The sequence below is a fragment of the Melanotaenia boesemani genome, chromosome 16, assembly GCF_017639745.1.
Source record: "Melanotaenia boesemani isolate fMelBoe1 chromosome 16, fMelBoe1.pri, whole genome shotgun sequence".
In the NCBI taxonomy this organism is placed as follows: domain Eukaryota; kingdom Metazoa; phylum Chordata; class Actinopteri; order Atheriniformes; family Melanotaeniidae; genus Melanotaenia; species Melanotaenia boesemani.
Genome location: NC_055697.1, coordinates 24,240,986 through 24,256,198, shown reverse-complemented (window position 1 = coordinate 24,256,198; position 15,213 = coordinate 24,240,986). Strand labels below are relative to the sequence as shown.

Sequence of the window (15,213 nt, the reverse complement as noted above, 5' to 3'; positions counted from 1 at the left end):
ACATTTCAGACATTAGAAGGGCTTTCAAGATCTGATTTTATTTCTCTAAAATGTGTAGTCCTCTAGTTAGTATAAACATCTACTTAGCATAACAAACATTTTCACACTTAATGTTAACTTAATTCAAGCACTTGCATATCATATTTTACACCTCATCCTAACTATGCACAGATTTTGTTGACATAATATTATGAAAACAAGCTTTTAAGGTAAACTATTCGTTAAAAATAGTAAAAAAAAAAAAAAAAAAAAGTTTGTCCCAATAATTCAGCAGAAGAAAAAAAGCACAGTCATTTATGTTTCTTACTTGTTTCCATTAACATACCCAGTCTTTCAAGTACACTGCCATTTAGATCCTGACTTTTTAATCACAACCATTATGAAAAGACATTAGCTAAATTGCTGCACTTTTTTCAGTCATCATCTTGAGATTCACCACAAGATTTCACAAATCAAACTTCCCTGGCCATTCTATTGTAATATCTACAGGCTGTGGGATTTCATACTGTAGGTAATCTTTCAGACATCTCAGTTTTATAACATTTGATCATCACCAATTAATGGGAGATGAGCAATGATCTACCTGAGACCCCACTGGGTAATCTGGTCTACATCTATTTTATCCTCCGTCCACAGCAACTCTCATTCCTTGAACTCTTTTTAAAAAAGGCTGATGCCTCTCAGTCCATCAACTTATCATTATATCCCTTAAGATTAAATCACAATTAAACAAAATAAAATACACATCCTTCATCTGTGTTATTTGTTTAATAAAATGTAAGAATTTACATATATCTGCAACAAGACTAAGGAGACTGTGGTGTGCCTAAATGGCAACTGGAAGCGAAGATATCCAGTGACAAGTATACATTCAGTGACAGCCCAGGCACTTGTTGAATGTGACCTGGGCTAAAAAGATAGCAATTCTCTCTGGCTATAGTGAGCAGAGGTATTTGGCACAATCTCACTGACACTTTGCAAGAGCAAACTGTTGCTTTGCTTATAGATCCACAATGATCTCATCTATTTATTTTTTCTCTCTTTTCAGCTGGTCATGCATAATTTAAATCCTCCAATGAGATGGCAATATCACTATGGTTTCTCCTTTTAAATATCACATACAGGAGATAAAAGGCACTGGTCTCTTGTTCAAATTTTTTTGTTTAATGATAATAACCTTTATCCACCTACTACTGTTCAAGATCAAGCAACGTCTTCAGTTTTAATCCTGTGGTCAGAACTGCAGCTGGTCATTTCAAGTTTTGAAGAATAATTCAGTACTGGAAAAACTGCAATAGCAAGTAAGTGTTAGTGGCATTATCCATTATTTCAGTTCTGTAATGCATTGAATAAATTTGACTGTTTCGGCTTTTTAAACTTCTTTTAAAACAGTTTAAAGCTCCTAACCCTTTTACCAAATCATCTAATGTTCACCGTTGAATTATGAGCTTGGATTATTCACGTTGGGCAGCTTTTTAAAAGATTTGCCTTTTTCCTTTTTAATGAATCGAGAAGAAAAGTAATTTGAACTATAAAGAAATTACAGATTCAGAATACCTGTTTTGTTCAAACAGTCATCTAACATCTGAAGACATCTTCTTCAATATTGATGTAACAACACTGAAAGCGATCATCATACCATTTGAGAAATTGCAATTCCTACATTTTCTCTTTAAAAAGCATTCATAACAATTGTCACTGATTTATTTTATGTCCACAACCAACTAGTGGTCGTAATTCGTTGCTGTTTAGATTGCCGCTGGTCGCCATACACGGGCCTGGACACCTCCTTTGTTGGCAACAAACCGTGGTTTAGGTGCCTGAACTGGGTTGGACTTGATTGGGGGCAAAGAAGAAAGGATGCTGAGCTCAGGAGCACTCTGGAACTGCTTGGCTGTCTGAAGTCCAGTGGTGTATGATACTGGAACATAAGGTGTAGGGATTGCAGGGGGCACAGGGTTTGGAACAGAGGGTGAAGAGAATTTTGGGAGCCTGGGAGGCCCTGCTTGTTGTGTGGGAGGTGAAGTTGGGTTTGGAGCAATGACTGGTGCTGGAGTTGGATTGAAAGCTGCAGGAGGTGGGGAAGTCATACCAGAATGAGTCAAACGCTCTCCAAGAGTAGTGGCTGATCGAGGTGCAATGACTTTGGGAGCCAGAGAAGGAGCAGACATTGGTGTGGGAGTGGAAAATCGTTTGATTTCATAGACACGGGCTGTCTTGAGTGGTATCTGCCGAGGAGAGGTCAGTGAGCTGCCTACCATCGTTGTTGTGTAATTACCATGCTGAGCCTGGTATGAAGGCATGGCTGATAGATTAGTGACACTGCCTCCATAGTTGAACATGGCGGAGTTGAGCTGATAGGGCTGCCTTCTCATGAAATCCAGAGCCTTGATGCCTTCTCTTTGAGAGCCTTCTCTACCCTTGCTGTCTGGTTTGTTTGTATCCCTCTGAGGTCCTATTGGGATAGAAGGGGCCAAAAGTGGATTGTACCCAATTGGTGGAGGTGCACGGACATTTGGGGAGTATTTCCACTGAGAGGGAATGGAAGTGTTTAGGGAGGGTTCCTGGAGTTGGGCTTCATTATGAAAGGTTACTTCCTGATGGTAAGGGGTTTCAGGTGGTGTATCCACAACATACATTCCCATGCGGCTCTGCCTTCGTGCAAACAGTTGGGCTCCCTTCCCTCCAGCCTGAAGAATCTGCGGGGCCTCATGTATGACCCGAGGTTTGGGTGCAACTGGAGGAGGTACCCTTCCTATGCCAATCTCACCACTTCTCTCTTCCTCTGCATCGTCATAAATGGTTTCATTGGGTTGTGGAGCACACTTGTGTCTGATGGACCTGTCATCCAGGTTCTGCACCATTGACAAAAGATCTGGATTAGGGGAGTTCTTTTTCACATCTGGCATATTGAACATAGGTTTCGGTTTGCCACTACGCCTTCGAGACTCAAGTAAGATTCCTGTGCGGCCTGTTTGACCAGGAACAGGAGTTGGAGCCACAGCTTCAGGCTGGGAGACCACTGTTACTTGAGCTACAGGAGGCATGGAACACTGTGGTGGTGGCTGAGCAACTGGCACTTGAGGTGGAGGTACCAGGACAACTGAGTCAACTGAGCCTGAAATTTGAGATATAGGAGGAATAGGTACTGAAACCACTGCTGCTTGTGGGACTGTTGGCATTGGCAAAGATATTGGGGTCACAGAAGCATATGGAGGATGATGAACACCAGTTTTTGCAGATGATGGCTGCATTGTCTCTACAGAGGTAGAAAGGGCTGATGGGTGAAAGGTAACACGAGCTTCTGTTGACAAAGCCAGAGGACCTTGAGGGATGGAGTATGGTGGGGAAAATACTGGTGGGGTACCAGGTACTAGCTGTGGAGTCACTGCTTTTGGATTATTGGCAAGTTCAGAGGCAGTGGAGAATGGTGGTGGCACAACAGCTGCTGAGGCAGGACGCTGGTTTCGCTTTGTGACAGCTGGCTTGAAAGTAACTGGGGCAGTTGCAGCTCGAATACTGATGAACCCTGGAGTAAAAGGACGTGCTGTTCTGTTTAGGACATTACTTGCAGGTAGTTCTGGTAGTGGTGTTTCCGCTGGTGGTGCTGGACTGGCCAAAACAGTAACCGAGGCTGTGGTTGGTTTGGATGCCACATGTGGAGGGGACATCACCATGCTAACTGTGCTAACTGCAGAATAAGATAGATCTCCATTAGGTATTCCCTGGACTGTATCAGCTCGAGTTTGAGATAACCCAGCCTGTGTAGTCGCAACGCCAGGTTGTGGTATCTGCTGAGGTTGCCGGTTTGATTGCACTTGTGCTTGCATTGCTTGATGCAATGCAATCTGAGACTGCTCCTGTGTTTGAGATTGTGAGGGAGCCTGAGGTTGTGCTGCTTCTACCTTTTTGGCATGCTCAGCTACCCTTTTTCTCTGCTGCTCAAACAACTGGGCACCCTTTCCTGTAGTGTCACTCAAACCTGGACTGGGGGCATCCTCTGCTCCATCCCCACGACCTTCTGTGCCTGCTGTTGCCCTCTTCTCAAGCTTATCCAGGTAGTCGCTATCCCATGTTGGGTCTGGAACTGCTGAGAAGCCATCCTCATCAAACTCAGATTCACTGCCAGGAAATACCCCATCCTCTTCTTGAGAGTCCTGACACTGGTCCTCATCAACACTACCAAAGCTGGTGAGGGTGTACTTCTTGGAACGCTGTCTTCTCTTCTTAAACATCAACACTCCCTTGGAGTGGGGGTTGGGAGCGTCTGTCAGCAGAGATGCAATTGTTCGACACTTGCTTTTTGCTTCCTTCACTTGCTTATCTTGCAGTGTGTCACCTCGGTTCAGTTCTGCAGGAATGAAAGTCAGAGATATTAGGATTTTGCTATAGTGTAACATAAGCACAGTCAGATTTCCAAACAATTTAGTCTATAAACCAGTAACTGACTGACATCAGAATGTAAGCCTGTCCTGACCACCATGCATTCAGTAGGTTTCCATCTCTTAACTTGCTACAGCATCACTTCCGGGAAAATTCCAGGCAAGTCTCGAGCTTCTCACATTAGCTGGAGTGAAGGATAAATTTGCACATTATTGAGCTTATGTACTCTGACATCTATCTGACATGAAAATATTTGCAAGCTAATGGAAACTTGCAGGCTATAGGTTACTGCAAGGAGAACTTCAAAGGGCTGCCAACACATTTCCCTTAATTTGTTATGTTATTAAACAGATTATCATATGCAAACAAATTCTGTTGCACTGTTATAAACTGTCATGTGAAGGGAGTTCTTAATTTGTGTAGGACAAGATTCCCAAGTAGAACATTAGATTGTTAAACTTGCACTCTGTGATGGCAAGGGGATTTACAGGAGTAAATTCATTTAAGCTATTAAAGCAGCCTGATGACTTCTGAGAGCTCAGCTATGTCCTTTCCAAGGCCTTATTGTGGATGATGGACAGGATTACGAGCTGGTGGAAAGAATGTTTGGTCAGTGTCTGTGTTATTTAGCTGTTGTTGCATCATTGCCTTGTTGTGTCGGTGGTTTATCGTCACTTTTACTCTTTCTTCAAAGAAAATGTTGTGCTGACATTCATTCAACAATAAGCTGCCTTTTGGAAAATGTAAGAATGTAGTTAAAATAAATTTCATATGAAAAGGTTAACCGAGATGTTACTGACTGAGATTTCAGAATTAAGACAGTATTCCTGTTTTTATTCAGACTTATATATTGATATTTGTTTGGTTTCAGATGGAGCAAATAAATCAGGCAGATAAAATAATGTAATTATATAATCAAATAGGAATATAAAATGTAAAGAACAATGTCAAAATGAGACTCTTCAGAAAAAGATATAACAATTTTAAATCTGTGTCTGATATGAGCCATGAGACATTATTTAAATTAGCTTCCTCTTAAACCAGCATGCTTTCCTTTTAAGGAATGTGTGCAGAATTCATGGGAAACACAAGTCCATACCAGTGGTCCTCCTCAGCTGTACTTACTAGCTTGCTTGGCCTTTTCCATGTAAGTTGTTGTAAGCTCTTCATCAATAGGTTTGTTCACAGGACCCACCATGGGCACAAGCTGGCTACGAGAGCTCAACATCAGAGCCTCCTTTGCCCTCTCAGGGGAGACCAGTGGCACATTGGCTGGCTCTAGAAACCCACTATCCTCCTCTTGTCCTCCATCCCGTGGACCCTGGTCATCTGCTGAGGAGATGATGGACGAAGTCTCGGTAGAAGTCTGGGATGACCATATTCCTGGACCAGGTGGATGGTAAATCACCTCTTTTCTTGCCACCCCTGGCAGACCCCCCCTTCCATCTCCATCTCCCCCATGTCCATCTAACAAACGTGGGAAGACCTGTGCATCTGGAGCACTGTCGTAGCCACTCATCTCTGATGTCTCACCACCCTCTGGAGATGTTCGTCCTGTTGGTTTTCCGGGGTTTGAATTGCTTGGGCTGCGGCGCTTCTGACGTCGCTGTCTCTCATAACCTGCCACATCTGCGTCGCTATCAGTCTCTCCATAGTAAGCCTCACTACCAGGTGGGGATGTCAAACCACTGGTTAGTGAGGAACGGCTACGATGGACCTCACGGACAGGCGTTTGGTGGGAGTGGGTTGGTGACATGGCTCTGAGAGCAGCACGGTACTCTTTGTCTATACGGGGCGATGGCGCACGTGTGACAAGCACTACAGATTGAAAAGCAGCAGGTGCCCTGTAAACAATGAAAGAGTTTAGAAGTGTGATGGGTGTTTGGATGCCAGTTTTTAAATCTGAACTTTCCAAATTCAATTAGCATAAAGATGCTTACTTTTAAGCATTATATTACATTTTATTTGGATAATATTATGTGATATTTACCAGCTCTGTAAGCTATGAGTATTGCACATTTTTATTCATCACAATGAGTAGATGATGCTTTATGATTAGCAACAGTGTAGCTCTTTGGGTTCCTCTGACCTTTTGATTCGGATGTTTAATATCCCAGGGGAGCTGTCAATGAGATTCATGGCTTGGGCATGGGAAAGTGATCCACATGGCTGCTCATTGATGGATACCAGCTCATCAGCTTCTCGGAGCCCAGCCCTGCATGCTTTGCTGCGTTTACGTACCTGCAAAAGACAGAGAAGTTACACAGATGTTTAAGGTTGACAGTTTGGGGATAGTCCAAAACAACTCCTTTGAAATAGCCAGATGTTTTATGTCTTATTCAAGTTTCAAAATCTTTTGGACAAGCCCAAGTCCAAGGTATGTATTTTATATTTGAAATATTAAGTAAATATTTCTCCATTTTGTGTTTGAAGTGGTTTTCATATTTTCAAAATAAATGTGGCACATATGTGGCAATGTAGTCACATATGTACAGCTTTATATGGTTTTATATGGTTAATTCATTGGAATTATATGTATTTAAATTAACTCCAGAACTTATCAACTATTTCATGAAGTTGGGTCTCAGGTTTAAAGCCTTAATTTTAAGAGCTAAGTACAGGATAGTTTTTTGCTGTCTTCCAAAATAGGTATTTTCTTGCGAGTCCTTTGTTTGCCCCTGTAATATTTGGAAAAAACAAAACCTGACAGAGCAATGCTGCTGTCTTGTCTTGGTCTGAGATAGTGACTGACAGAGAACTGATTTTGTCCTGACAGCTTGATCTTGCTGTGGACAAATGCCACATATTACAGCTCAAGTGGGGCACTCATACACACTTAAACAGGAAAATGCCAGCCAGCAGCCATCTTCATGTGGTGCTTTGCTATTTATGCTCGAGATCATGGCATTTTGCCCTCATTAAATTGCCTTAAGTCTGTGCAAGCCACAGTAACATTTTGCATTGTAAATATAATGCAGATGATTTTTAAAAGCAAGTTTGCAAGGTTGATGATGCTGCATAAAGTCATGCATTAAATTAATATAATATGGGACATCTTTGGTTTCCCCAATTGGGTTTCTTTACAGGTATTGTGGTGCGCATGTAATGAAATCTCATGTCTCCATTTAACTAAACCTTTCAAAGTGGCCTCTGCCTGCTCGTGGCACAGGATGTCAAGTTATTCGTTCAATCATTCAGCTTGTGGTTGCAAACCATAACAGTTAAAATACTCTTACATGCCTGCTCACATAGACCGCATGGACAGATACAAAAATACACACAGAGGCATATAAATAAACACACATATGCAGGTTCACTGACACAAATATAGATCTGACACATCGGCTCTTTCAGTGAAGTTCAGCATAGCTCCACCTGTTAGGAAGGATATAATACAAGACCTGACAAGATAACGCCTCCCTTCTCCCAGGGGTTAAGGAGTATGCGGTGTTGGACGGTCAGAAAGAAACAGCTGGCCACTGACAAAAAGGTGACATGCTGCCAACCTGCGTTGCATAACTTAAAATAGGATTATTATTATTATTGAGAAAAATAAACATAATTTAGAAGCTGAATATAGTTTGCGAGAAGGCTGTTATTGCAGACAGACGATAATGAGAAATTTATTTGAAAATCTCTTTGTGGAGGATTCTTGTTGGGTTTTAACAGGAACACAGGAAAATATGTATATATAAAAAAAAGATTTAAACATTAAGGTTTCCTTTTTATGTAAAACTACACCAACTAATTCCCTTTTTCTTTTACTAGATAGCAAGGTACAGATTGGTGAATGTTTAAAATTTGTGAACAAGGCTGATTTTCACGCTCTACGATTAAACAAACACCTTGGCTTACCCAGAGATCTACATCTCAACTATAAATAGGCACCTGGAAAATTACTTCTGCTCAGTCAACAATTATTAAGTGTTTGTGGATTTGCGTACAACATGTGAGTGCAAGTGACCTGAAGTAACATATTGAAAAATTAAAATTTCTTTTAGTAAAACAATAATAATTGAAAAACAAAATCCATAAAAGATGTATAATGTATTTACTTTAAACATGGCAAGTTTGGATGAGGGACAAACAATTACCTTGGCTTGTAGATTTATTTTATATCATGAACAAGGATAGATTTATCAATCCTATGCTCTCTTTTATATAATGTAAAATGTTGTATAAAAGAGAGAGAGATAAAGCATAGTGGGAGATCAAGAATTACTTTTGGATGGCTTCTGTGCAAAATTCTATTACATGAAGAATTTGCATTTGAAGAGTAAATTGAGCTGAGCACCTCCATATGAGATCCCTAACCCTAAACTTTTAGTGAACTTCTTTTTCCCAAACCAATATTATGACTAGAAATGGATTCCATTAAAAAATAATTACTTACCTTTGTGGTTTTCACAAAGGTAAACTGTAAGCTTGAACCTGACCCCTATGGCTGAAATGATTAGAGCTTATTACAAAGAGTCCTGGATGCGTAATGTAAAGAATCCATATCTTTCACATAATGAAGAAAAATGAACAAGATTGTTGTACAAAAATGTTTGGCACTATTTCATTATTTAGGCTGCTAATGAAACCCAGCGTCATCATCACATGTAAACCAAGAAACTATTAGAAATACCTGGGATTTCTGGGTCAGCATCACTCTAGTTTCACCTCAACTCAGCTTTTTGTTTTTGATGGGAGTGAAGGCCCTCATTGGACAACATCCAGCAGGGTTGGCTTACATTCCCAGCTAGCTGTACTTGAAGTTTAAAGTTCATTAAATCAATCATCAGTACGCTTCTGCGTGAAACCCTTCTTAAACAAGATTATGACTCATGTTCAGGCCGTGAACCAAACTTCACAGCAGCCAATATTCCATTTCGATGTTCACAGCTCTTTACATCACTACCTAATATATCTCAGTTAATGTTTCACATTATTTAGAGAGAAAAATGTTTCTGCTATCCACTTTTCCCCCAGAAAACTAGGAAATGTTGGCTTTCCTAAAATGTGCTGTGATGCAACTTACCTTGGCCACCTGGAGTGGTTTCTGATGTTCCACACCTCCCTGGAGACGAAACCCCCATGGCGCTCCACCGGACAATGTAATGATCACTTCCTCAGCAACCATTGTTCTATGTATTTTTTTTAGTTTTCTTCTTTTTCTTGGTTATTTTCCGTTTTTCTTTGATATATATGTTTCAAGTGAGAGCCCCCACTCCTCAGTGCATTGGCTGCATAGTTAGCAGTCAGGGCCCCATAGCAGAGCTCTGACCTGCTCTTCGCCTGCCGCACTGTCCAGACGCTGACTTCCTTCTGAGCCCCAGGGCTAAAACTCACACCTGTACACACACATGCACATACACGCAAACCCATACCCAGAGTGGCACAGCCATCATAGCCAAAGGAAGGGGAGAGGGAAAGAGAAATATGATGGGAGGGTGGTCTGTGTCTGCTTACACTGAGGAATGTCTGCCCCAAATGAGCAAGGGGAAGGTCCAGCTCAACACTTGTCCTGTCACTCAGACCTATGCCACTGGGTTGTTGATAGCCCCTCCAAAAATAGGACATCACCACCTTTGCTGCTCTGCCTGCTCCTCTGCAGACCACGGCAAAGTTAACATTCAGAACATCCTAATGGCTGCGTTTTATATCTCACACTGAGGTCATTAGTAATCTTCAGTCTCAGCCAAACTCAAATCGCAAACTTGATATGATAGAACATCAGTCCTGATTAATTACTTTCAAATGCTTTCTAAATTACGTTAATGGGTGTTAAAAGAAATCAGCGATGTAGACAATGTTTAGACTGACTTTGGTAGTGGGTTTTTTTAACCACTGAGACTGATCCAACCAGCTTCTCTGGCTTTAAAAACATTCCAGATTGTCATCATAGAGCCGTTCAAATAAATGTCATACAATCTTTGGAAATATAAACTTAGCTTCCCTTTAATTGAAATGTGTATCAAGTTTTGAACTTTAACAATTTTAACAATGTTGACTGAATGACAAATACATAAACACACTGAGGACACATGACTGACTCCAATGGTCTTGAAAAAATACAGTTTTTCTATTGTGACAAGATATAGATCCCACAGCACATTCTCACATTGTGATCCCACTTTCTTACACCCAATATAAGAAAGTGGGATCAGCCTTGATGTGTTGACAGCTGTGCAGAATTTGAACAAGCACAGAGATGCAGCGCTGGTTTACACGAGTATGGTAATGCCATGTTCTCGTAAAACCATGCTTATCCACTCTCAGTGAGAATATACTGATATAAGCAGGTGCACTTTTCACCGTTTTAGTTCAGTGTTTTCATGCATCTTTTAATTAATCCATTCAAATTTCTAGATTTGTATTAATCTTTAGGTATTTATTCTTCAACTAAGGCATCTTTTTGGGGTTATTAAGTAGTGTAAACAGAATTGAGGACTGAGTAAACAATAACTTAACTAGTGGATCTATGACACAGTTGAAGTCTGGTGTGTTAGGACCATGCTCATCGAGGGGGCGGGGGTTACCTCTTGATCTACTTTAAAGCAAATAAAGCGATTAATTAACTGAAAAACAGAAAATTTTGGTGGATGTAAATTAGCTTAAAATGGGTTGTGTTTTAATGTAAGGAATTGTCAAGCCTTTAAAACTACCAATGAAGGCTACACTGCTATTATCAATGATGCAGGAGGTTACCAATGATAGCTGCTCCCTTTGGCAGCCTTGCTCTGCAGCTGTCTCCGGTCCTCAGGATAGTAACTGAGATCAGTCCTGTGTCAGACACTCAGGAAAAATGCTACCCTCTCTTCCTGAAGACAGAGTAATATCTAATAGAAAACCACAGGTTAAACATCTAATAGAAAACCACAGGTTAAACAAGTGGTAAACCATACAATTAGATCCATTTAAAAATTAATTGTTTAACATGCATGGTGCTGTAGTGGTTAGCAACGTGGTCTCACAGCAAAGTCACTGGTTCGAGCCTCTGCTGGGGGAAGGTTTGAACAGTAGTCTTTTTCTGTGAGTTTGCATGTTCTCCTCGTGTATGTGTGGGTTCTCTCCAGGTACTCCGGCTTCGTCCCACCGTCCAGACACATGCATGTTAGATTTATTGGTCACTCGAAACTTTTTCCATAGGAGTGAGTGTAAGGGGTGAATGGTTGTTTGTCTCTCAGGGCCCTGTGATGGACCGGCGACCTGTCCAGGGTATACCCTACCTCTCGCCTGCTAACTGCTGGAATAGGTTCCAGACCTCCCCGACTTTGAATTTAACTAAGCAGTGTAGAAAATGAATGGATGAATGTTTAATTTGTGCTTACAAAGGAACAGGGGTGTATTAGACCGACATCTGAGCAAACAGTAGTTATAGAATTATGGATTAGCTATACCAATAACCCCCCCTAGTGGTTAAAAATGTGTTATTGTTGCCTCTGAAGATTTACTTCAAAATTTTCTACGTTTCATAATTTCCTGGGTTTTATTTTTTTGGGTTAAATAAAGCTTAACATTTCATTCTAAATGTGGTATTTTATGATATTTTAACACATTCTTTAACTAATGTTTGACTGTTCCTTTAAATATCTTGTTTGCATAAAACATTTTACCTGTAACTGCACTTTATTTGTCCTTTGTTTTATCTAAAGAGTTCAACACTAACTGAAATCTGAATTGACACATCCATTAGAGTCCAAAAACCTAAATTCTATGACTTGGCATCAGTGACCTTTGAAAATTCCTCACAAAAAGTCCTTATTACAGAGGAATGAGAACGATATGGATGAAAAAGCAGGTATATGATATCAGTTTTCTTTTTCTTTGTTCTTTCTCTTTTTTAGTTGAAGCAATCAAATGTGCTGTTGCCTAGCAGTGACTGTTTTCCTGTCAAACTAAACAAAAAACACTGCATTGCAGATCTTTGTGGTTCCATTTAACAAGCCTATGAAAAGTAAAACTGAGGTCTGCTCAGTCACTTCGCTAAAGAAAGATGTTTGCTGTCTTAAAAAATTTAAAAGAAGGTTAAAATTATTTTACTTTCCCTTGTAGCTCTGCATGTTCTCTATGGCTTTTTTCTATTTATATTGTTTTGTTGCAGCTAAATTGATTAAAGTGGATGTAAAAGTGCAAAAAGGAGGATTGTTGGTTTAACTCAGGAAATGGAGAAGCAGAGTGTTTTTCTGAACAAGGTAAAATTGTTAAGTGAGGAGATGGCTTTGTCCGGCCCTTGTTCCCCCTATTAATTAATTTGTATGTGCCTATCTTTCTTTCAAGGGTTTTTCTTTCACTGTTTTATTATGTCATATTTTCTCTTCCTTTTCGGTCCTTTTTACTCTAAAGTGTTAGACATTTTGTCAGTTTGTTTTTTTCTTTTTTCTGTTTAACAACTTCTGTGTTGGCCAACTTGCCTTGTCGAGGACAATGCTACAGATTTGTTAAGAAAATGGCTGAGATTCAATGCCTTTTAACTGTGGCATCTGTACCAGAGTGGCAGAAACTGCCAAACAGCCATTGCTAACCCAGGCCCCCAGATCAGGTGAGGTAAAAATGATACCACCGTACTGATAAGCATGACGTAAATTAAGCTTTTAGTTATAGCAATGCACAAAATGAACAGTGTAGGTATTCATAAAGATAGAAACATTTTTATAAAGTGAAGATGGTGATGGAAAAAAGGTTTCAGTTATAGAATGATTTCAGTCGAACACCTTCTGGTTTATTGATGCCATGTATCAAAAATTCTTTGGTATAAAAAGTTGATTTTCCCAGAATGGAATCAAGAACAGACTGAGCTTAACTTTCATGTGAAGGAGGTTTGAATATGACTTTTTGCTACATATTGTGGCAGACAGAAATGTTTTAAATGTTTTCCTGCTCTAACACACCTGATTGAAATAAAATTGATCCAGCAACTTGTTGTCAATGACCAGTTGATTTGACTCAGGTGTGTTAAAGCGTGGAATCTAAAACCTGAATGACAATGGTCATTGTGGTGTTTGACATCTTTGCTCTAAGGCAGTGTTTCTATATCCTGGTCCTCTGGGACCACTGCCCTGCATATTTTAGAGGTGTCCTTACTTTACACACTGACTGAGATAACTCTCATTAACAGGCTTGCCTAGAACTTGACAAGCAGTTCAGTTAATCTGCATTAGGTGTGCTGAAGTCAGTAAGAAGTAAAACCTGCAGGACAGTGGAGTGTTGTAGGTTTTATTTTATCTCTACTATAATGTTCTGTGACCCTGTATTGAGTCAGTATAGCCCAATAGGAGGATTGATGGATAATTTAATGTGTATAAATCGTTTTTTTCTTATAATTTTGTGGTGTTTTCCACATTTTATATTTTGAGATATTGTTTTCTCTGTAACTTGAAGATATCATGTTTATTAATAAGACTATAGTTTCCCAAGATTAAATGGACTAACATATTATTTGACTCATAATTATACTGCTGCAGCTCTTCCTGCTGCCTTCTGTCTGAAATGCTCTAAGATGAATTTAAACCAAAAGTACCCAATCCTTTTAGCCCTTGGGACTTTTTTCAGGGAACTAAATCATTCATTCGGACTGCGGTTGTTTGTGTTTCCACTGCGCTCTAAAGTCCCATGAATATGAGACCAATTACTGACTGAGTCACTGCTGGATGTATGTGTGAGGAGAGGGTCTGATCTGCAGCACACAGACAGAGACACTAAAGCTATGTTGTAAATGAAGAGCATTTCAGCTGCAGTCACGCAAACTGACAGCATGGCACCTTACAGGGTTATACTCAGGTGTGGATGTTTTTCATTTGGGCTGACGAAAGCAGTGGCTGATTTCTTTCTTTTTTTAGGGAAAAAAAATTATGGTTTATATCTCTGATTTGCTTTTTTCTTTACAATTCAAACTCCATGTTGTCATTCATTTTGTAAACCTCTCTCTGCAGCCTGTTCACTAAAAGCATGAATGGCTAAAATTGTCTTTGCAAACACTAATAACCATTCCTGTGTAAAATTAATATTAAAATATTTTAGAGTCAGTGGTTGTGGTTAAACAAAGCCTCCACAATTTTCTTAAGTTTTGTCTTCAGCTTGGTGTGAAATTTGTTGGCATTAAAATCTTTCTTCTGTTTCTTTAGTAAGACACTTAAACAAGTCTGAAACTGTGACTAAAAAGTGCTCTGTTAAGGTTACATGTACACCTGCCATCACTACTGACTCATTTAAAAGCTGTTGGTCTGCTGATAAAACTCTAGTTTTATAGTAACTAAATCTCGTGACTAAATTGCCAAGTTTGCAACGCGATGGTGTCGGACTTCTATTTTTAAACTGACACATCAAACGGATGTGTAGTGTGAGTACTTGCAAAAAGTGTGAACTGCATGAGTCTCACATTTAGTGTGTGATGGCTGACAGCCCTGACTTTTCATTCTGTGGAGCTTGCAAAATTAAAAACTAAACACATCATTTAAATATTACATGATGATGAAGACTGAAAATTTTGGATTACCGTGCCATGTTTCAACCACTTAAGAAGAAGCATTTTCTCTGTTAGAGTGTAGTTTCTCTTAGGGCATTTTGTTACTATGCAATACTTTCATATACACAGAATGATTGTGACGTTCACTGACTGAAAGTTTAAATCCAAAAGAGCATATGTCATATTTAAATTCTTCATGAGGAATCACACATTGCTCACTCTTAAATTTGCAGCTCAAATAACTTGCGACTCTCAGTTGTGAATCTTCCCCACATTGTCATGCCAGTGTTTTAGTTTGATGTACAAGATGTTATTACTGCTCTAATTGCAGCCACTCAAATTTTCCTTCAGGCTGACTGATTCTTGTTTTGTGCCTCCAG

The 15,213-nt window shown here is 39.8% G+C and overlaps 1 protein-coding gene across 1 annotated transcript; it reads right to left on the bottom strand.

The window, feature by feature from the left end:
* Positions 1-24: 24 nt before the first annotated feature.
* On the bottom strand, positions 25-9,743 carry synpo2la (synaptopodin 2-like a). The gene is made up of 4 exons (XM_042009556.1): positions 9,407-9,743; positions 6,473-6,624; positions 5,509-6,227; positions 25-4,351 (listed from the first exon to the last, which is right to left on the bottom strand). The coding sequence occupies exons 1-4, from the start codon at positions 9,506-9,508 to the stop codon at positions 1,749-1,751; spliced, it is 3,576 nt and encodes a 1,191-aa protein (XP_041865490.1). The 5' UTR covers positions 9,509-9,743; the 3' UTR covers positions 25-1,748.
* Between the last annotated feature and the right edge of the window lie 5,470 nt (positions 9,744-15,213).

Coding starts and splice junctions, on each gene's coding strand:
- synpo2la (XM_042009556.1), bottom strand. CDS start 9,508: ATGGTTGCTGAGGAAGTGATCATTACATTGTCCGGTGGAGCGCCATGG. Junction 6,228..6,472: donor TTAAACATCCGAATCAAAAG/GTCAGAGGAACC, acceptor CATTGTTTACAG/GGCACCTGCTGCTTTTCAAT. Junction 4,352..5,508: donor GGAAAAGGCCAAGCAAGCTA/GTAAGTACAGCT, acceptor TCATTCCTGCAG/AACTGAACCGAGGTGACACA.